The sequence below is a fragment of the Protopterus annectens genome, chromosome 2.part0 (genome assembly GCF_019279795.1).
Source record: "Protopterus annectens isolate FY-2018-M chromosome 2.part0, PAN1.0, whole genome shotgun sequence".
Taxonomy (NCBI): Eukaryota; Metazoa; Chordata; order Ceratodontiformes; family Protopteridae; genus Protopterus; species Protopterus annectens.
The window spans coordinates 846,913,916-846,936,975 of NC_056728.1; the positions used below are offsets into that span (position 1 = coordinate 846,913,916).

At 41.6% G+C, this 23,060-nt stretch overlaps 1 protein-coding gene across 2 annotated transcripts in view; it reads left to right on the forward strand.

The window, feature by feature from the left end:
• Positions 1-23,060, forward strand: part of RCHY1 (ring finger and CHY zinc finger domain containing 1) — a 690,901-nt gene that overhangs the window by 463,948 nt on the left and 203,893 nt on the right. For both annotated transcript variants that reach the window (XM_044061114.1, XM_044061115.1), the window contains 2 exons: positions 11,250-11,308; positions 11,400-11,429. In XM_044061114.1, the coding sequence (XP_043917049.1) occupies positions 11,250-11,308; positions 11,400-11,429 (89 nt within the window). The remainder of the gene's footprint in view (positions 1-11,249; positions 11,309-11,399; positions 11,430-23,060) is intronic.

Genomic DNA, 23,060 nt, shown 5'->3' on the forward strand with positions numbered 1-23,060 from the left:
CAAAATATTTCAGTCCTCCTTTTTTTAATCAAATTAAAAAATCCCTTAATCCTCTGCTTCTGATTTCAAAAAGCAATTTAGTCAGGTAGGAGCAATTAAACAGGAGCTTAAAAAGCAATGGCAAGAAGGCTCCAAATAAAAAAGAAAATAAAAACTCTCAAAGTCAAGAACAGTCCTCCCAGCCAGCATGATTGTTTGCCTGTTCAGCCCCACCCTGACAAACTCTTCAAATCCCTAAGGCTTTACCATCCCTTGTGGTACCATATTGTGACAGATGGGTTTTATATGTAGTTCAGTATAGGTATACTTGGCAATGGGAATAGCTCCCTTTGTTCCAGAGGATTTCTTCTTTCCTGGTGAATAAACCACGTCTCCTTGTTTCTTCCCATTCTGCATCAGATGCTTGCTCAGAACCAGTGTTCCCCTCTAAGATGGACAAAGATTTTTCTTTTTTCAAAGAGGGAAGGAAAGATCCTGAAGGCCTGTGCTGGACATTTCCTTTCTAAATCTTTTTGTCAAGATTGCAAAATTCAAAATACCTTTTCCTTCATTATTTTTAAGTCTCCTCCCTTATCTAACTTTCACACTAAAGAAAGGGTTAAAGATGCTTATCACATTCTCCTTGCCAAGCTTTTCAGACATTTTTAAGATTTTCTGTGTCTGGCATTTCTTAACATTTGGACATTCCACTGCACCAAGCATATTCACAGTGGCTCCAGTTGCCTATTGCAGCCTTCAATGTATTCATCATATATAGATGATTGTCTAATCTTTGCAGACTCTTCCTCCAGCTGTCAAGAGTCATTAAAAAACATTCAAAATCTCTTACTCTGAATTTTTAAAATCACTTACAAAAGTCTTTGCTCATCACTTCTCACAGAATTGTTTTCTTGGGATGTCTGATAGGACAGAATCCTTATTTTCCAAGCAAAGAGATGTTACATCAGTTCTTCCCCTGAGTTTTTCCACACAAAGCCATGTATCTCTAAGTGAATTTCTCAGGATACTAGAGGTACTTGGCTTGATTCATATGCTTCCCTTGCCTGACTCCACATGAGAAAAGTTTACACAGACTGTGATGGGGTACATAAACATGGAAGCATCGGATCATACCATCTTTGCAGACTTGACATGGTAGTCTTGGAAATAGCAGCTCAACTCAGTTTGACTCTTCAGGCTGTATGCATTCTTTCATAGCAACACATAATTGCAGACAAGCTGAGCAGGACAAGGACAGACCCCATGAATTGGAACTCATCCTGAGCTTTTCCAAAAAATTGATTAAACTGTTAGAAATACCTGAAGTAGATCTGTTTGCCATCTCTTAGAACAGACAACTAAAGAAATTCTTCTCCAAGGCTCATTGCAAAAAGACCTAGATGGCAGATGCCTTCCAGTTCCTCTGGAAGAGAATGATATTGTATGCTTTTTTTATCCTTTCAACTGATAAATCCAGGTTTTTTTAGGTAACAGTGGTTCTACTGATGTGCAGTGTACTGGACTATCAATTATGAAGCCTGAAGCTATGGGCAGCAAATCAAATTGCCCTTACCATAATCTGCCTTTGATCGATGGCTGTTATTTCTTAGACTCCTGACATACTAAAGGATTTATAGTTATTAGCTTCTGATGATAACCTACATTCATGGCATCTTTTATCTGTAGTGCTGTCTGAATTGCTGATCTCTGTCTGCATTTGATTTTGCATTGGAGTTATTAATTTAGGATTTGGTTACTTCCATCTCATTATTTTTGCTCTTACATTGCTTTTTATTTTGTTTTATTTTTATTTATTTTTTTGTTCTTTTTGAAGTTTTAAGATGTCTTAGCTAGGGTCACTTAGAAAATAATTACTTTGCAGCCAGTGAATAAAATTCAGCTAATTAGTGGGACTTGGGAGGAGCTGAGAAATAGCTTTCCTCAGTTAATTACATGCATTTAGTGACATCTTTAGGTGTAGTGCTGTGTGACTGGCTGTTCTGCCTGTATTTGATTTTGGAGTTATTGTTACTTCCATTTTGTTATTTTTATTCTTGTATTGCTTTTTTTTTTTTTTTTTTTGCTTTTTATTTTTTATTCTTTTTGGAGCTTTAAGAGGTCTTGGCTAGGCTCAGTTAGAAAAATAATTCTTTTTCAGACGGTGAATAAAATTCACCTAATTAGTGGGAGGAGCTGAAAAATATAATTCCTCAGTTAGCCACAAGTGTTTAGTGGCATCTTTAGTTGTACTGCTGTGTGTTTGCTGTTCTCTGCCTAAGTATTCCTGATCTCGGTTTGCACTTGATTTTTCTCACTCACCAACCCTACTTCTGTAATGCTTTTAAACTTGGTAGCTTTTGAGTTGCCCACCCCTACTATAAAATCTGACTTTGGACACTCCTCCCAGTCTCATTTTTATCGGCTCATTTTGAGCACTGAGAGATCAGCTGGGAAACGCCCCCACTGCATCCCTTAAACTTGAGTTATCTTGTGTTCCTACTTCCCCACTTACTAAAAATGCACTTTATTCAGCTGAATTTACTGTATTTGTGCTTATTCCTACTTGGTTTAGCTTTTTGCTGCATGCTGTTAAAAGTGTTCAGTTGAATTTAATCTGCTATGTTTATTACTGCTTGTTTAGTAGCCTGATTACATTGCAACTGTTATTTCAAGCCTCTTAGTTCTGAGTTATGCACTTATACTCCATACTAGTTCTCTTACATTAGGAAGGTTTGTGGTTTATACTCTTGTGGCAGGAGGGGTAGCTTACACACTTCTGAGTTGAGAGTTGCTGGTTGAAGGCTTATTGTGCCTGTTTTAAAAGTATCATGTGAAGTTGTTAAATCTCGCAGTTTATTCTCACTGATGGGTTCGGAGCCGATCCTCAGCTCTGACACGGCCGTTAGCAAAGCTCAAGATTTACCAGTATCTCGAGACCAAGCCCCTTATCCCGCACTGCTGGAATTACCCCAGATCTAGTTTGCCACAGCACAGATCTCGGTGTTCCAGATTGCTCGGACCAATTTTATTGGAAAGATTCTTTTATTCGCAAGTTTTAAAAACTTTTTCTTTACTTTCATTCTTGTTAGGATAGTTTATATATATATATATATATATATATATATATATATATATATATATATATATATATATATATATATATTCTATATATATTCTATATATATATATATTCTATATATATATATATTCTATATATATATATATATTCTATATATATATATATATATATTTAGATAAGTGCCCTGTGTTGGCTTTGTTTTTTCTATAGAAGTGTTTCTAGTTAGCAGTTGGCCTTGTAGTGTTGGCCTTGTATTTAACTAAATTCTTAGTCAGTAGTTATTTCAATAGCTAATAGTTGCTTAGAGTGTGTTTTTTTTTCTATTTGTTTAAATTTGTCTAAATTTAAAAGGATGTCTGAAGAGAAAGAGAAGCAACATCCTAAATCTTGCTTCAAAAAATGTCCGGATTGTGGACAAAAAATGTCAGTCACTGACAGGCACGTTCAGTGTGTCTATTGTCTGGGGGCATTACACCTCCAAGGCTCTTTAAGCATCTGTCACTCCTTCTCTTCCAGGGTACTTTTAGAGAGGAGGAGGAAATTGGTGGATAGGGGTTTACTTCAGCACCCCCTTCAGCACCCCTTCTCGGAAGAACTGGGTGACCAGGATGGTGCTAGTAAATCCTCTAAGTCATCCAAATCTTCAGGTGACTCCAAGTTATCTAAATAAGGCTAAAAAATTGGGGGGTGTAGGGTCATCGTTTCCACTGCCTTCAGAACCGAGTGTCCCTTCCATTCGGAGCCGGTTTCTGAGATTCCCTCATCTCCTCTGCTTCAGTCAGCACCCTCGGTGCACTCCTCGAAATGTTCTGTCAGCCTTTCAGATCTGGATATGGACTGGTTGATTCAGAAGCTTTTACGGGCACCAGGCCTTGCCAAATTGTTGTCGGCTCCGAAGCCTCTGTCAGAACCAAAGACCATTACCCCGGACTTGACTGCTCCTCTTCCGAGCCGTACTGGACTTTTGGAGCCAGAGGAGGCCGACCTGATGGTTGTTGAGCATGTGGAGCCGAGTCCTGCTCTGGTGTTATCGGTTCCATCTACTCTGATGTCCTCAGCACCGACCGGGGACTCTAGGAGCCGACACTCTCCTGTCAGGTCCGGAGAGGATAGTCATACCGATTTGTTGGTGCCGACTCTTCCTCTCGGGGCTTCGGCTCGGATGAGCTCGGCTCCTACCTCAGGCTCTGAGCCCATGGCCTCGGTGCGGGAGGATCGGACAGTCCCTCCAGATCCGTCTACCCCTTCTCGTCGGAGTCATGGTGCGTTCAATGCCATGAGGAGAGTCCCGTCTCCAAAGACATCATCAGCATCAGGTCTGGCTTCCTCCTTCCCTCAAGCACCTCTGTCCACTCCTGCTTCTACTGGTCAACCCAAGCATAGAGACCCTGAGCCTCAAGTAGCCCCACAGGGCGCCCCCTGCTCTTCTGAGACCTCCCCAGAAGCCCCCACTCAGGAGGTACCCAGGAAGAGACTGTGCAAGAGGACGCACTTGGACTCCCCACAGGAGTTTTTGACATCTGACACTGACTTGGATGAGTCAGAATGGTCCCCTCAATCCCCATCTGAGGATATCTCCCTTGCGGAGATATTAGAGATCCTTAATCAGAGGGGTGGTTGGCAGTCAAAGCCCTACTGAGGACGAGTCAGAGCTCTTGAAGGCTTTCGGGTCTCAACATTTCACCTCTTGGGTGTCTCTGCCTTATGATGAGCTCATGGAGCTGATCTCTCTTAAGGCGTGGGAGTATCCGGAGGCCATGGAACCTGTCCCTCGGAAGCCAAATAAGTTAATCTCTGCCCCCGTGGACAAAGCTTTTTGACCAAGGGAGTGCCTGTTGATGCCATGGTGGTGGCAGCAGCCACTAAAAAGGAAACATCTGAGACATCCTCATCTATCCATCCTCCTAACAGAGATTCCAGGATCATGGATTGATATGGGAAACGCATGCTTAGTTCAGCGACTTTTTCCCTTCTATCACTGAACTATTTAACCCATTATACTAGACTACAAAGACATCTCCTGAAGGAGCTAGAAGATGCTCTCCAGGGTACGGTAGCTGCAGGGGTTGCCGACAAAGTTACCTCCCAGCTCGCTACCCTAAACTCGATTGTGAACTCGTCCATGCGTCTCATATCTTACGCAGCTGATGGTTCGAGTAGGGCCGCTAGTTCAGGCATTGCTCTGCATAGACAAGCCTGGATGCGTCTCTGTTCCTTTGTGGAGCCTTTCAAGTCTTCTTTTATCAACACCCCATTTGATGGCTCATCCCTGTTTGGGCCCAAGGTAAAGGAAACTCTAACCAGGTGTGAGCAAGAAGGAAAGACTCATCTGCCGTCGGAGTCCGTTTTTCTACCCCTACTCGGCCCTATCCCAAGGTCCCTAAGGGTGGAGAGATGTGGTTCCAAAAAGCCCAGGGAGCCTTTCAGGACACACGTGGCGAAACCCCCTCTAGAGGTAGAGGAGGGGGTTATAATGGAAGACACCACCCGTGCGGCAGGGGGGGTCTGCAACAGCAGGGTGACAGAGGCCAGTTCTCTGGTCAGCCTTACCAGTGCTCCTGAAAGGAGACCCGGCTGTCCGGCTCTGGAGGCAGTTGGGGGTCGCTTATCTTTGTACCTAGAAGACTGGCTATGCATAACATCTGATACCTGGGTACAAAGCATCATTTCCAGAGGGTATTTCATACCGTTCTGTTCCCCTCCCACTCCTGTCAACAGAATCCCGGATGTTCCACCCAGTCTCAGGGAACAAGCAACTATAGAGGTCCGCAAGTTTCTAGAAAGAGTCATCCAGCCAGTCCCAGCAACCAAGCAGGATTCGGAACTTACTCAAGGCTCTTTTTGGTTCCAAAGAAAACAGGGGACCGGAGACCTATCTTGGACCTCAGCAGACTCAACCAATTTGTAAAAAAAAAAGACAAGTTCCAAATGGTCACGCTTCAGGCCATTCTTCCCTTTTTAGAGAAAGGCGATTGGATGTGCTCCATCGATCTCAAGGACGAGTACTACCATATATAGATGGACAGACACTCCAGAGATCACCTGTGTTTCCGGCTGGGAGCCAATCACTACCATTTTTGAGCCCTGCCCTTTAGTCTCACTACAGCCCCCAGAGTGTTCACCAAATGCATGGCAGTGGTCATGGCTCACCTGAGGCATCTAGGATTCCAGGTGTTCCATACCTAGACGATTGGCTCCTTACCACCACCACCAGGTATCAGTTGATTCAGGCAACAGAATCTACTCTGACACTTTGCAACCACTTAGGCATTACAGTCAACTTCGAAAAGTCTGCCTTGCTGCCATCGCAGCATACCGTCTTTATAGTAACAAAGTTAGATACCTCAACCACCACTCTACATCTTCCAGTCGAAAGGGTCTCACTTCTTCAGCAACACGTCAACTCATTGGTGTCAAGGAACAGAGCTACAGCCGCAGAGATTTTGAAGGTACTAGGTTTGATGGCAGCAATTCTAGCCATTCCACTCGCAAGGATGCATATGCAAATTCTTCAATGGCTTCTGTTCGCTCAATGGTCTTGCCAGAAATTGCCAATGAACCGTATGATTCTCATCACAAACTCTTGCAAGAGGGACCTTCGGTGGTAGTTGACGTCTCTTCATGTCACAATAGGACGACCCTTTGTGCTCCCCTCCCCCAGTAGCCACTGTGACCACAGACGTTTCCCTGATAGGATGGGGGGGGGGCATTTTCAGGGAAAGACTGACCAAGGCACATGGACGGACCAAGAGTCACGTCTGCATATCAGTGTTCTGGAGTTGAGAGCAGTACTTCTGGCGTTGCAGTACTTTCAGGACTCTCTTCCTCTAGGGACAGTTGCAGTTCAGACAGACAACATGTCAGTGGTCTGGTACTTAAACAAACAGGGTGGAACCAAGTCTTACACCCTTTGTCGAGAAGCCCTCAGGGTATGGCAACGGGCTGTGTCATCCCAGCATTTTCTGTTAGCAATGCACATCCCGGGGAAGTCCAGCGTGATAGCGGACAAGCTGAGCAGGGCAATCTTGTTGCCTCACAAGTGGTCTCTCAACCAACACATTGCGGACATGATTTTTCACAAATGGGCCAGCCTTGCTGCGACCTCCTTGCCAGTCACATCAATACCAAATGCAGAAGCTACTTTGCCCTGATACTACCTCCGGGACATCCCTCAAGAGACGCACTCGTACACGATTGGCCTCTGGGTCTCCTATATGCATTCCCTCCAATTCCATTGATACCCAGGTTTTTTCAGAAAGTAAAGTCACTGGGAAGGACTGTTATCCTTATAGCCCCCCCACTGACCTCGACAGATTTGGTTCCCTTTTTTTCACCATCTGCTGGAGGATTCATGGATCCTGGACCCAGTTCCAGACCTCCTGACACACCCGTCAGGGGACCTCTATCCTTCACTGCAGTCTCTAAAGCTGACTGCTTGGCTGATCCACTTCCCCAAATAGTCAGGCTTCATTCCCTCTCAGATGACACAAGACAAATTCTATTGTCTTCTCATAAGCCATCCACCACTTTTTTTTCTTTTGTTGTTTATCTATTTTTGTTGACCATCAGGATTGTTTGCTCTTAAACTTCCCATTATATTTAATCTGGTTGAGACTGCAACATTCATTAATTTATCTAGGTGAACACAGAATTTTTTAATTTATGTACTTAATGCATCAGTGTCTTAAGTGATACTGTCATACGTAAATTAGGATACTTCTTCATAGAACTGGGTAAAATTTGTACATTTTAAATTATTGAATTACATAATATTGGTATCCATTGGTTTTGAGATTTTAAAGGTAAAGGTTACCAGTTTATGATTGGATGTCACTGGAAAGGGAGATACTAGGAGAATGGTATAAACAGACGTTATATTTACAAGAACCAGGCCTAGGATATTTTTACATCTTGTTGTTTCTTTGACTGTCTGGCTTAAAGAGTTTGTGTTTATTAAATAGTAGAATGTTTGAGCTTATCATACATTCACAGTATTGGTTTCCCAGTTTGTTGAGGGGTAGTTAAAAGTCAACCAGAATTATAGAATTTTTGCATAAGAGAAGTTGTTCGTCATTCTCACTGCTGCAGTAGCCTTACAGTTATCAGAACCCTTTGGATATCTCATGCTAACTTTATAAAGAGTGCTTTCTTTTTTTAATATCTTTATTGAATTATCACTTGTAACATAGGCAAATTTACATTTATATAAAAGTAATCAAACTGTATTAAGAAGTTCAAGTTTGCAAACATTATATTTGGCATGTATTGTTATATATCATGTAACCTAAGCAACTTTACATAAATTATTCAATTCCTGCCCTTTTTTTAAACAAGAAATATCTTCATTAAACATCACTTATGAAGTAGGCAATCATACATTTATATAAATGAAAACAAACCTCACCAACACAATCCTAATAGCAAGCATTTTGCATCATAAACCATACTAACACATTCCCAGCTGCAAAAATTATACATCACTTGTAATCTACCCAATCATTTTCAGTCAAACATTACATAGCTCATTTAAGTCCTGCCATCTTTTAAACCTCATTCTTCCCCTGTATGTATTATTCCCACAATCCCCATTTTCCGTATGTAGTGAGTGCTTATCTCCTTTGACTACCTTATTTTTTTTTTGGCAGCCATATAACTCGCATCGCAGGTCTTGCTATCACTGGAAAAAAGCTTGTCAGAATTTTTTTTAACTCAAAACAATAGCAGAATGATATTGTCCATGATGGTTTAGGCAGGAAATTCAACAACTTATGACTTTGCTTGGAGGATCAGCTGGGCCGTAATCCTCCCAGATATAGGCCCACTCTGTCTACAGTGTCCTAGGACTTTCAGAGGCAGAAATTGACCCCATTTAGTAGATTTTGAAACTGTTGTAGACTTTGGTTTATGTGGAGGACTTTAGGCCTGGGAGGGGTTGCATCCCCATCTCTCACAATGGGAGTGCTCCCAGGTTTTTGCTGCCAAGTATATAAAAATAGAACATTTTTGATTACATGTTTTAACCATCAGTAGTTTACAAGTAGTTTCTAATACACACACATAGTATAACCAACACTAAAGTCACTAAAATTTCAGTTTGGGAAAGAGAGAATGTGTAACAGTAATAACTTAACTTAGATCACATGTATCTTGTATATTTCTAATAGCAATAGTAAGCGAAGCATTATAACATTTTTCCAGTGACTGATTTACAGTCTAAAATTATTTCTATAGAATTTACTGGAGTTACAAGGGTTACGGGACATTTACTTTAGCCATATTTAAAATCCCTTGTGATATAGTTGTATAACTTGCTTCTTGGATAAAAGCAATTGGAACTCCAGTTATTACAATTTTTGTTTTCTATATGACTATTACTTATTACCATGGTAATGCTTCTCAGATATTTGGCAAAAGCATACTTTTGCCATCTATAAGAAAAGCTTGAATGTTTCAGCTCGTACCTTGTTGTTCTGTTCTGTGTGACAGAATATGCTATGTTACTTCTCCTTTACTAATTTGGAGCTTCGTACCTCATACAGCAATGCACATTTTTACCTTCCAAAATGTTACTATATATATATATATATATATATATATATATATATATATATATATATCATCTGAGTGATTTTACCAACAGAATAATTTGTTCCTTCAAATCTCGTGTTCCCTTACAGAAAAAAAAACTCCTATATTTTGTTTACCACTCTGAAGCAGTAGTCTGTACAGGGTCGAAACTCTGCAGTTTGTTCATTACTGTTGCATTTTCATGAACAAGGAAAAATTTCTCGTTTGCCAAACTACCTACTTATATTTCTCATCCAATAATTCTTTTCAATCTTCTGGATTCCATTATTTTTTCTATAAACTCTGGTCAGTTGAAACATGAAACATGACTTTTTCTTTTGCCAACAGGTTATTTAACCATGTATTTGACCTCTTTTGAGATGGACTATTCAACGCTAAAGAGAAGGAGGAGATTGGAGTGTTACTTATCAAAATGTTGGTATAGGAAATTGATTCCTTTAATATTTAATGTAACGCACACTTCATCCCATTTTAGGTTCCCCCATTCTTTAAGGGAACATAATGTCCTATCTGTACTTTTATTTCTTATTTATTTATTTTAAATTTGTCCCTTTGCACCAATTCTTACCAGTGCTTCATGCTGAGGTTTTTTTCAGGTAATATCTGGCAATTCACTGAAGATTTTCATAAACAATGCTTTTGCTTCTTTGGCCAAATCAATCTCTATTAAATTGTTGCCATATCAGTTGCATCTCTTCTTAAGCAATGTTTTCATATTATGTCTAATTTGGTATAATTGTTTAAACTGTACTTGTTTGCTGTATCATTTTAATGACTGCATAATTATTGTTGTTAAAATGTTTTGTAATATTTTGGAGCTTATCTGCCCGGGCTTCCAGTGAAAATGAAGTCCTACCTAGTTGGACTTTCCCAGTGATCAAATGTCAACCAATAAATAAATGAATGAATTACATATTTTTTATGTGCAGAGCAGGTTTTATTAGGGTTACTCTCCAGAGGCTGCTGAACTCTGACCCTTCCTCCTCCTCATTTTCTTTCTAAGCTCTGGTAATGAGCCCGTATAGCTTAGGCTTCTGCAGTAGTGATTTGATGATCAACATAATGCAGCTGTGTAAGTTAACCTACAATAAGATATTCAACTAGATCCCTGCTGTAGTCTGAGCACTTTTCCCCCAACACCCTTTGCATTTTACGTCAAGCAATGGATTTTCCCCCTTTTTCCTAGTATGCACCTAATTGACAGAGCTTTAATCTCCCTTAAACTGAGACAGGAAAGCTCTAAAGGCTTGGTGTCCTAAATATTAACTTTATACTGCTCTCCTTGAGCTGTACAATGGTTAAGATGTTTGAAAGGTGCTCTTACGTTTTGGAAATACTGGTTGTCATATCCTTGGAAGGATACTACCCATATATCTTAGTCTACTGCAACAGTGACCTTTTCAATCATCTGTTATGGTAAGTTTCTGCGAATCTGGTTTGTCCTTGAGCACAAGAAATATAAAGGTAGCGGATTTGTTAATGGCATGAGAATTTCCAAAAGCCAATTGACCATGGAAGACTGTCACAGATCAGTTGATAACTGTTACTTTTGTTAATTTCACTCACACAGTTGTACTTAACTCATGCTGTTTTTATTAAACAGGATATGCATACATCACGTGTCTCTGCACAAGTGCTTCCATGCGGACATTTGCTGCATAGGTAAGATTACCAAGTACAATCTTCTTTTATTTAGTCAAGTAACAAGGTACAGTTTCAGTAATGAACGTTTTTTTTTTTTTTTTTTTTGCAGCACTTGCTACAGTGACATGCTAAAAAGGGGGTAAGTGTGGCATGGCCGGTCAGTTCATTTTCTGTATTGTTTTAAATACCCATCATATGATATAACCTACCCTTTGAGCTCTTTTAATTACTGCTACAGAAAGTGAGATGCTAAGTTTGACCAGACCAACATAGACATTCAGATGAACATCTGTGTATAGTTACTTGTAAAGCAGTATGTGTTAATAAAAATATTTTTTTAGCTTTCAGACCGCTTCTTGCTATGTAATTGTGAAATGTTGTAGGAACCCCTTTCCTTGATTCTTTAGCTTTACTGTTGGAAGTTCTTATATTTATTATTGTAATGATTTATATATTTAGAGGATATCTAGCTCCAAGTACATTATCTGAGCATGGCCTGCGGTTCCCAGACAAGAGCAGATGCAGTATGTATACATTTCCAGTCTAAGACTGCATTTGTAAGGTAGCTCAACATGTTTAATAGTTAAAATATAGTGCTATTGTTTACACAATGGATAATGTTTCATAAGGTTAGAACTTTGTGTTGTATTTCATGAAATAAAAGAAGCAAAATCAGTTTCTCTGTTTAGTTTTTAAACATTTTTTTAAGACAACTGCCAGTGCTTTTGTGTCAGTGGTGTTGCTAGGCTAAAGCATAAATTTGACACCCAAAAAATAGATCACGTTACATTGTTTTTTTACAGTGGGTGTCAGTATTGTTGCATGTCCTTTCTTATCACTGTTGCAGTATTCTTTACTCTTGGAATATCCTGCTGAAGATAGATTATTGTATGGCCAGCATACCAAAGCCTTTATACCTTCCAAGCATTGTAGTTCAGACATAATGTCCCATGTGCAAGGCGTAAGGTACATGTTTGGCAACAGGTAACCAAAGATGCCTGGGCTCTCTCCATTATCCAACACTGTTATTTTATAGCTTTGGAAGGCCCTTCCTGCATTTTCTGGCCTTCTTCAACCTCCTCCTTACCTTACCTTACCAGCTTACTCATTTTCCTTTGATTCTGTGGGATATGGTGAAACAGGGAACCATTCAACTTGTTCCCTTACCCCATCAGGGAACAAGGTTTTATTCCAGAATATTCCTGGTTCACAGGAAGGAGGGGTTGTAAAGGCCCATCCTAGACTTGGCTTTCTCATTGTTCCTTCCCTCAGGATGTTGTCTTTTCATACACATTTCCCTGTTTTGCTTCCCCAAACTTTTCTGTTCGCTCTGGATTTGAAAATCTCTTGCCTCCATTTTCCTATTCTTACTCTCTTCAGGAAGGTTTTACATTTCTCTATTTCTTCCACTTATTATCGGTTCTTTGCTTTGCCTGTTGGTTTTCTACAGCTCCCAAAGTGTTTACCAAATATTTAGACCCTGTGGTAGCCGTCTGCATACTTCAGGGAATTCAGATATCCCCTTGTTTGAACATTCTTCTAATTCAAGCTCCTTTTGTGCAGCTCCTGCTTCAAAATCTACACTTTACTTTGCTTCTCCTGCACAGTGTGGGATTCACCCTGAATCTCAAAATGTCTATGTTGACTCCCTTTCAGGACAAAAGGGTTTTTGAGTTGCTTCTCACTCAAGATAAGGGATCTCTCATTCACTTTCACGTCTCCACATTTCAACTAACAGTTTTGATTCCTTTCCGACACCAGTTTTATGAGTTTGTCTTTTGAGTTTTGCAGGAGGCCAGAATACCCACTGCTAGAAAATCCTATGTGGCTAAATGGAAGAGATTTCCTATTTGGTGTCTCAAGCATGACCTGGACACTTTCTCTTGGCGGGGGGCGTTCCATACGGTTCTTTCTTATTTCTGTGAATTGCTTAATGCTGGTTTGACATGTTCTTCTGTTAAAGTTTATATCAGTCATTTCTGCCTGTCTGCTTCTGAGTCCAACTTTGGCTTCTAGTTTTTAAGTTAAACAATTCCTGAAAGGTGTCTTCCATATCAGGCCTGCAAGAAGGCCTACTCTTTCTTCTTGGTACCATCATTTTGTTTTTGAAAAATTGTGTCAGTCCCCTTTTGAGCCTGCTTTTTCTTCTTCCCTACAGCATTGTGCTTGGAAGATTGCATTGTTAGTGGCTCTTCTGCCAAGATGGTTTCTAAACTCCAAGCTCTCATGGCGGTTTCTCCTTTTTTGTTCTTTTCACAAGGATAGGGGGTTTCTTTGTACCAGCCCTTCTTTTATGCCAAAGTTGGTTAATGATCTGTCCTTGAATCAGGCCATTCATCTTCCCTCCTTTTTTCTTTCTCCACAGACTTGAAAAGAGAGGGTGCTACATACATTGGATTTACATAGGAAGGGTGCTACATACCTTGGATTTACATAGACAGCTCAGACATTACTTCCATAAGACAAAATGCATCAGAAAATCTGAAGAGTTTTTTTTTTCTTTTCATACCAGGAGATTGGGTTTGGTACTGTCTAAGCAAACCATCTCCTACTGGATATCTAAGGCCATTTATTTTTCTTGTTCTTCATGGCAAGCAGCTTTTCTCTTCTGTTTGTGCTCATTTTGCTAAAGCAGTAGCCTCTTCTGCTGCTTTTTTCAAGGGTCTGGATACTAGATCCATCTTGGAAGCTGTTACTTAGTCTTCTGTTCACACTTTTACTAAACATCATTAGTTGGAAGTCATTTCCAGGGCCAGGGAAGGATTTTCCAGGGCTATCTTTCATAGGTTTGTGGAGGGGTCTTCTCCACCTTCCTCCTCCTCCTGTACTTTACAGTAGCATTTTGTACTCTCCCACGTATAAAGAATACTGCAACAGTGATAAGGAAGGACATAGTACAGTTGTGTAAGATCATACCATAACAGTAGATGTCCTACTTCTCAATGCTGCAGTATTTTGTCCACCCTTCCTGCCCCCTATTATTTTCTGTTGCCATACTTATGGCCATAGGATCCCTGATGTTCATCGTGTTACCCTGCTGCAGTCATCACACTTGGGTTATCCTGTCGTCAGGCGGTCCCGCAGTTGGCCGGATTTCCAAAGTCTTGGTCCGACGTCGGTTGCTGTCGCCTCATCCCTGACGTCAGTGCGCCAGGGGTACATATATTGCAACCGACGCCATTTTCTTCAGTCTTTCTTGCCGCGCGGTGCCCGAAGCAGAAGCAGTTCGCAAGTACCTGTCGGCTGACTCCTGAGATTTTCGAATTCGAGTTTCAGACCGAAGTCTTCTATAAAGCTAAGTACCCCATTGGGGAAACTTTTCTTGCCTCAGACCGATGTCAGAAAAAGTTAACAATTGTATCTCTTGTGGGAAGCAAATTACTTCATAAGGATTTTCATTCTTATTGTATACCCTGCCTAGGCCCTGATCACGACGTCACTTGTCGTTTTTGTGCTAGATTTAATAAACTTACTATTAAAAGACGTTTTGATTTCGCACGACACTTTTTTGGCAGAAAATTTAATTATAACATGCCGTCGGAGCTACCGACTACCGGCGTGCACAAAAAACGCAGGGATAAGGATAGTCAGCCCAGGCCTAAGCCTGATTCCGAGGCCTCTGTTGATCCGGTCTCCGGTTCTCCAGTTATCTGTGAGGCCCCGACGCAGCCTCCGACTACCGCAGTTGAGGAACCCGAGATCGCTACGGATATTTTGACAGAATGTACTAGGCCGATGCAGCCTTTTACTTCAGGCCCTACCGACGACTTACCTTCCAAGGATGTCGGTTCTTCTGAAACACCTTCGCTTTCTGAAGGCGTTTTCAGACCGACGACTCTCTCAAAGTGTTTTCTAAATCAAAGACTCCTTCCAAATCGAAAAAAGCTCCACTTCAGTCTCCTGTTCAAGGCCCTATGCCTAAGAAACAGATGCTTAAGATGGCTGAAGATCTGATTACTCTTATAAGGGGTTCCCAGCCCCCTCCTGACAAAAGGCCTAGACAAGAGGAAGAATCTGCCTCTGAACAACTGTCTATTTCTTCGGATTCCTCTGAAGACCAAGACTATTCCTTCTCTCCTTATGAAGATTCTGATGCTGAGGACTCTATTCCCTCAGCTTCCCCTCCAGAAGATTACTCTTTTGGGGAAACTTTACACACCATGTGGGAGCATTTTCACTGGGAAGGCCAGGATTACTCTGATTCCAAGAAAAGGCTGAGAGTTTCTTTTACTCCCCCAAGACCTCTAGCCATCCCTCCTGTTCTGGACATTGTGGATGATGTTTATTTGGAGTCCAGTTTCAACCCTGACTCTTTGCCTCCTGCCCCGGCCAAGCCTGACAGATATTAGAGTACCTGATTCCCATAAATTCCTTTACAAAAGCCCAGTAGCTGACCCAGAGACTATCTCCCAGGGTCCCAAGGGGGCTAAGGCTTCCATGGCTAAAAATCCAGTACCTTCTGAGAGGGATTCAAGAGCACTAGACAGATGGGGGGGAAAAAGGTTTACACCTCAGCCACTTTAGCTATGAGAGCTCTAAACTGCCAATTTCATATGCTTAAGTATCAGCAATTTCTGATCTCTCAGTTAAAACAAAAGATAACAACCCTTCCTCAACAATCTGAATTGAAAGAAGTACAGGATTTGTTGCACGCCACCGAGCAGGTGGGCAAGCATACCGTACAATGTGGGTTTAATTCCTTGGAGGCCTCCTGCAGAGCAGCGGTCACTGGATCAGTTATACGTACGCATGCCTGGTTAAAGGAGCAGAATCTGCCTGAACATGTTAAAGCAAAACTACTAGATGCTCCCTTGCAGCAGGATGTTCTTTTTGGTGTTAAAGCAGAAGAAGTTTTAAAGAAAATGGAGGATAAGGCAAAATCAATGCAGACAGTCAAAGATTTCCTGCAGGTACAACCCCCTCGCTTCAGCAGAAGCTGGCCAACCAAAAATTGGTCCTTTCCAGCCACTGACAGGCCTCAGAGAGGTAAATACAGACGCCCAAGGGGCAGAGGACAACCACAAGCTCAATATAAGCCTCGCCAATGGACCACTCCAAACCAGAAGGGAGGAGAAGACAGGTCTCAAGCCACCAGAAGGCAAACTCAATGACTTGCACCTCAACTGGCCAAACAAAGCTCTTTTGTCAGCCCCCCTGGGGGGAAAACTAGCATTATTTGTAGACAACTGGCACATGGTCACAAAGGACAAATGGGTCCTGGACATAATTTTACGAGGATACAGATTCCACTTTCACACCTTGCCAATAAAAAGAGGAATGCCAAACCTGCCACAAAATCAAAGGGCAGAGGCCCAAAAACAGATTACAGCTCTCATGGCCATGAGAGCCATTCAAAGGGTACCAACTCTAGAGCAAGGCAAAGGATTTTACTCAAGACTATTCCTGGTACCCAGAAAGGAAAATGCTTGGAGACCAATTCTGGACCTTTCAATTCTAAACACTTACTTACAGGTTCCCAAATTCAAGATGCTAACACTACAGCAGCTACTTCCCATGTTGGGCAAGGAAGCATGGCTGGTAACGTTGGACCTCAAGGAGGCATACCTGCATGTCCCTATCAGGCAAAGTTGCAGAAGATACCTCCGTTTCATTGCAGGTTCAACCCATTATCAATTCTCTGCACTGCCCTTTGGCTTATCTACTGCGCCCAGAGTATTCACAAAATGCCTGGCACCAGTAATTGCATACTGCAGACAAAGAGGAATTCAAATATATCCATACCTGGACGACTGCCTCATCCAAGCAGAAAGAAAAGACATTCTGATTCAACATCTGGCTTTTGTGAAGCATCTACTAAATTGCCTGAGGTACACAGTAAACGAAAAGAAATCAAAACTAGTACCCTCACAAAAAATGACATTCCTGGGTGCCAGCTTGGACACAACAGCCCAGAAGGCTTATCTTACACCAGACAAACTGACTCAATATTTCAAGACAATGGCAACAAAGACTCAATTAACTGCAAGAAAAATTCTGCAGGCTTTGGGCTTCATGGCATCTTGCATTCTGATAATACCATTTGCAAAACTGCATATGAGGAAATTACAATGGTACCTAAAAAGCGTATGGTCTCAACACCGCCACAGCTTGGACACAGTAATATCTCTCATTCCCTGCCTTCAACAGGAATTTCTCTGGTGGGCACAGGCATGTCACATCAACAAGGGTCAGCCTTTCACCTTGCCCCCACCCAGGCAAACTATCACAACAGATGCTTCAGACTACACCTGGGGGGCTCACATGGCAGGGAAATGCATTCAAGGCCTATGGAATGCAGAACAAAGAAAACTGCACATAAACCAAAAAGAGATGCTTGCTGTACAGAAAGCTCTGACAGCCTTCAAGGATCTTCTACAGCCTGGACAACTGGCAATAAAGACGGACAACACCACAGTAATGTGGTACATAAACAAACAAGGGGGCACACATTCCTACCCTCTTTGCAGGCAATCAATAATCTTATGGAACACAGCTCTGACCTACCAAGTCCAGTTGCAAGCTCACTTTCTGCCAGGACAGAAAAACACATTGGCAGACGACCTAAGCAGAAACGTCAAAGATCCCCACGAGTGGAAGCTAGACCCACAAATATTTGCAATGATAACTCAAAGATGGGGCCTGCCAAATATAGACCTGTTTGCCAGTCCTCAAAACTACCAGCTGACAAAATTTTGTACAAGGACATTCCACCAACAAGCATGGAAAGTGGATGCTCTCTCCTTCAGTTGGAAAAACCTGACAGCATATGCCTTTCCTCCCTTACCTCTTCTCACAAAGGTTCTTTTGAAGGTCAAAAAGGAGAAACCTCGAATGATTCTCATAGCCCCAGACTGGCCATGCCAGCACTGGTACCCACTATTGAAGAATGTCTCACAGCCCACCATGGATACTGCCTCAAATACCTAATTTACTCACACAGCAAGACAAGCAGATTCTACACAGCCAGATCAAAACCTTAAACCTGGCGGCATGGCAAATCAATTAAATAGCCAGCCAGCTCCTCTTTCTCAAGCAGTACTGGATGTTATTCTAGAAGCCAGGAGGCCAAGCACCAGGAAGGCTTACTCGGACAAATGGAAAAGGTTTTCTGCTTGGAACCAAGCTAAAGGCCTAGATACAACTCAGCCTCATATGCCTCACATTCTGCAGTATTTAGCTGAGATGTTGCATAAAGGACTTTCCTTCTCCTCAATTAAAATCCATGCTTCAGCTATTTCAGCTCACTATGACACGAATCCACCTTTATTTTCAAATCCACTCCTAAGGCAGTTCCTCAGAGGGGCAAAAAACATTAGACCACCTAGAAGAGCTCCTACGCCTACATGGGACCTCAACTTTGTTCTGGAAAAACTAACATTACCTCCCTTTGAACCAACTTTTTCTGCAGACCTTCAGTTCCTATCTTGGAAGACTGCCTTGCTCCTGGCTATAACTTCTGCTAGGAGAGTTTCAGAATTACAGGCTCTTATGGCAGTGGAACCTTTCCTCATTTTTCATCAAGACAGAGTTTCTCTACGAACTAATCCTTCCTTCATGCCTAAGGTGGTTTCCAGCGTAGCTTTAAATCAAACCATCCATCTACCCACTTTCTTCCCCAATCCACAGAACAAAGGTGAGAGACTCCTACATTCCTTGGACATTCACAGGCAGCTTCGATATTACTTGGATAAAACTAAGGCTTTCAGAAAAACTGACCAGCTCTTTGTTTCCTATGCTACAGCTACTCAAGGGAAGGCCATTTCCAAGCAAACCATTTCTAAACGGATAGGCCATTGCATACGATTCTGCTATACCCATCATGGGAAACCAGTACCTCCTACCATTAGGTCCCACTCAACTAGAGCAACAGCTACCTCTACAGCTTTTCTCAGGGGGGTTCCTACCAAGGAAATTTTAGAAGCTGCAACTTGGAGTTCTGTGCACACCTTCACCAAACACTATCACTTACCTCTTTATTCTAAGTCCAGGGCAGGCTTTGCCACTGCAGTTCTGCAGGGGCTCATTGCCTCCTCTAACCTTCTATAATGCCTCCATCCTACCTTAGCTTTGGGACTCAACTCAAGTGTGATGACTGCAGCAGGGTAACACGATGAACATAGTACAGTTTTGTACCTACCATAAATGTAGATGTTCGAGTGTTCACCCTGCTGCAGTCCAGGTTACCCTCCCTCCAACCCCTCTGATTTACCGGCTAAACCTCTGCTATGCCTTACTGATGTATTTGCTTATAGCTGAAGGGTTTTGTGTGTCTGTACAGTGTTCTCACTTTTTGATACTGATTTGGATCACCTTTATGGGGGCACCTGACATCTGGGGCAGGAAAAACTGAAGAAAATGGCATCGGTTGCAATATATGTACCCCTGGCACACTGATATCAGGGATGAGGCGACAACAACCGACGTCGGACCAAGACTTTGGAAATCCGGCCGACTGCGGGACCACCTGATGACAGGATAACCCAAGTATGATGACTGCAGCAGGGTGAACACTCGAACATCTACATTTATGGTAGGTACAAAACTGTACTTTCCATCCTTATCTCTTTCTAATTCTGTTCCTGGATGTGCATATTTGTGTTTATCTGTAGTTGCTCTGGTTCTCCTGGGACACTTTATTTCTGAGGATTAGGTGCTTGTAAGTCACATAGGTACCTTAGGTCTTGCTTATAGGACAGGAATTTAATGTATGATTGGACGATGTAAATACTTTGGTATGCTGGCTGGACATTAGGCTGTTCTTAGCAGTATGACAATAGGAGGTACTGCCAGCCATGCCAGGAGAAGTAGGCCAGTGGATGTATAACGTATGCCAGCAATGCTAGCTGGAATTTTGTAAATAATTATATGTCTTTTGTATATCAAACTGATTTGTACAGATGCTTGTGCTGAAAAGGTATTTGTGAGGTTTGCTTGTATTAAAATGTATCAACAGTGTGCCCTGTTGGAAGGAAAATAAATTTATATGCATTACTGTAACTGAACTAAATGTATACATCATAACAGCATGCACTGGGAGAGAAGAGGTTAATCTACCTGACATTGAGAAAAATATTCTTGAAATTAAATTACTTTGAGTTAAGCCATGAAGATGTTATTCCATAGTTTTGAATGGAGCCAAATACACTATGTCTGTGCTAGAGAATAGGCTGTAGCTCCTGTAGGAAGAGTGGAATGGTTTTATGATTTTTATGACTTCCAGCAGCTACACCACATCTGAGCAATGCTCTCTGTGTATGGTAACATGTAGGTGCTAAACACTGACAGCTTCTGGAAGTGGGGGTTGCATGGGAACCAGATGTCACATAACCAGATGTATGTGATGTCATTCTGTACAGCAATAATGTTTTAATATGAGAGGAGACTGAAGTCTCAGCAGCATTCTGTATTCTGACTGGGATCTGACGACAAGGACCACTCACCCATGTTGCCTTGCTCTTCAGTAAGTAGGAACAGTGATTCTTTTAGTTAGTCAGGAATGAGACAAGCTAAATACTGTTTTTCTGTGACTGTGTGAAACTTTCCATCGGTTATTTTTAATATTCCCTGTAACTGAAACTCTGGTGTTTACTGTAAATATATATTTAGTATTCTCATGTTCTTTTATTATTTAAATATAGTTACACGTCTTGTGGTCCTTTTTAGAAAATATTTAACTTTTGAGAGTATTTGCACATATTTGTTTGGTGATAACTGTGGCCACTCCTGAAAGCCTTGCTGTTTGGTCGACATTACCATTTGTATTCATATTAATTTCACTTGATATAATTGGGTACCCTTGCAAGAGCCTTAGGTAGCTGGCTTTGTAGTACCTGGTGGCAGTGATAACTACCTTATAGACTGGGTAGAAGAGGGCATAGCTAGTAAACATGGGCCAGGTGTGTGTGTGTGTGTGTGTGTGTGTGTGTGTGTGTGTGTGTGTGTGTGTGTGTGTGTGTGTGTGTGTGTGTGTGTGTGCGTCAGCTACTTGGAGCAGGGACATGAAGCACTGGTTACACAGAGAGAGTGGTGGAGGACTTGACTTTGGCACTTGGCTGAGGACTTAACTCTGTAGCTGTACCAGTGGGGAACCTTACTGGGGACCTGGAGAGAGATAGGGAGAGAAACCCAGACTCCAGGCTGAGTGTGTTCCCTGTGTGCTGTTAAGGGAAATTGTTTTGATGCAAAGAGGTCTGCATCTGGAAATATTGAGTATATCCATTTGTATTCCAAGTGAATGTTCCTCTCCAGTGTCAGTGGTGAGGATTGAGGCTCTTTTATTACTGGCCCAGAGTGGGGATGTCACAAGATGGATGTCACAAGCAGGATATATATTCCATAAGTAAAGAATACTGCAGTAGTGAGATGTAGGACCGCTACTGTTATGGTAAGATCTTACACAATTGTACTTTCTGAAAAATTATGATTATACTATATGAGAGTTTGTGAGCATACCATTAAACCAGCAGTTTAATATGTTGTAGAGTGCTGCAACATATTGTAGAGTACTAGTTGTGTACCACTGCTTGTAAGTTGGTATATAAGTTTACTACTGTATGTTTAGCCAGCAAGGCAAAGTCCAAGTTGCAAAGGGCATTGGCTGTGGATAAAAATTGTAGATATTCACATAAACTAGCATTTAACTGCAGTTATAAAAATATTTTGTAAGGAATTGTCATGTTATCCTACTAGTAGTGAAAGCTACTTTATTTCTTATTGTACTTGTTAACTGGCACAGAGCATACTGTTCAACACTGACCAGTTTTGGTCTCAGCTTGGGAGTGTGCAGATAATAAATCAAATGGGAAAACATAGCTGGTGTTATACTGTAATAGATACTTGTGACAGGAGTGTAGGTCATGAGATGGAATATAGTGTTGAAGTAATGATGGTGTAGTTTGCGAAAATGAGTTGTAGTACAGTAATTTGTGAGTTGATGTTAGTTGATTAAAGGTGAGAAGGTAGGGTAGTTCAAGCCAATTTAGGGACCTGAGAGCAGATCAGTAGTGAAAGTAGTGGACCTGCCCTGTGGCAAATTGAGCTACTTTATTGTAACATTGACCAAGTTTTGCTTTGAGGGAAGAGTGAAGATTGGTTAGGATAGGTTTTATAGGTTTTAGCTAGGCTAGGATTAGCTTTTGATATTTCTTATTTTGTTCTCAGCTCTTTAGATTTCTTGAAATCTGTAGATAATATGGTCAAATGTACATACACATCTGTTACCACACTTTATGCTTAGTGCCTAGCTCCTGCTTTTCCCATAGTTTCTTGTCTGCCTTTCATACATTTCAGATCTCAGTTCTTATTCACATAATTGGAAAGCTCATGCATTCAGTGGCAAAGTAGTACAGAGCTTTGAAGTGTTTATGCATTGACCAGATTCCCCAGCGAAGACCTGCAGAAGCACCAACTGTCTAATTCTGGTGACAGTGTGCATGTAGAGGTGTAAAGGAGTGATGCAAGAGTTAAATGTGCAAGAAGCCAGAGGTCTCTCTCATCTCATTCAGGATAATAACATTATAGGTTGGCTGACTGGCACTGACCAGCACTGCCTCCTTTTCAGCCGGCCCCTTTGACTTCTGGACCCTCACAAGGTGTGTGCTACCCATTTGAATACAGTACAAAGGGTAGCATGAGAAGCAGTGATCCACCTATGCTTAGGCAGCTGGAACACCATTGCTGATGAACTGTGAGGCACAACCCCCATGAAAGCAGACCTGAAGGATTCTGTTTTTGTAGCCTGGAAGCTTCTGGCTTTCTATCTCCCCACTTC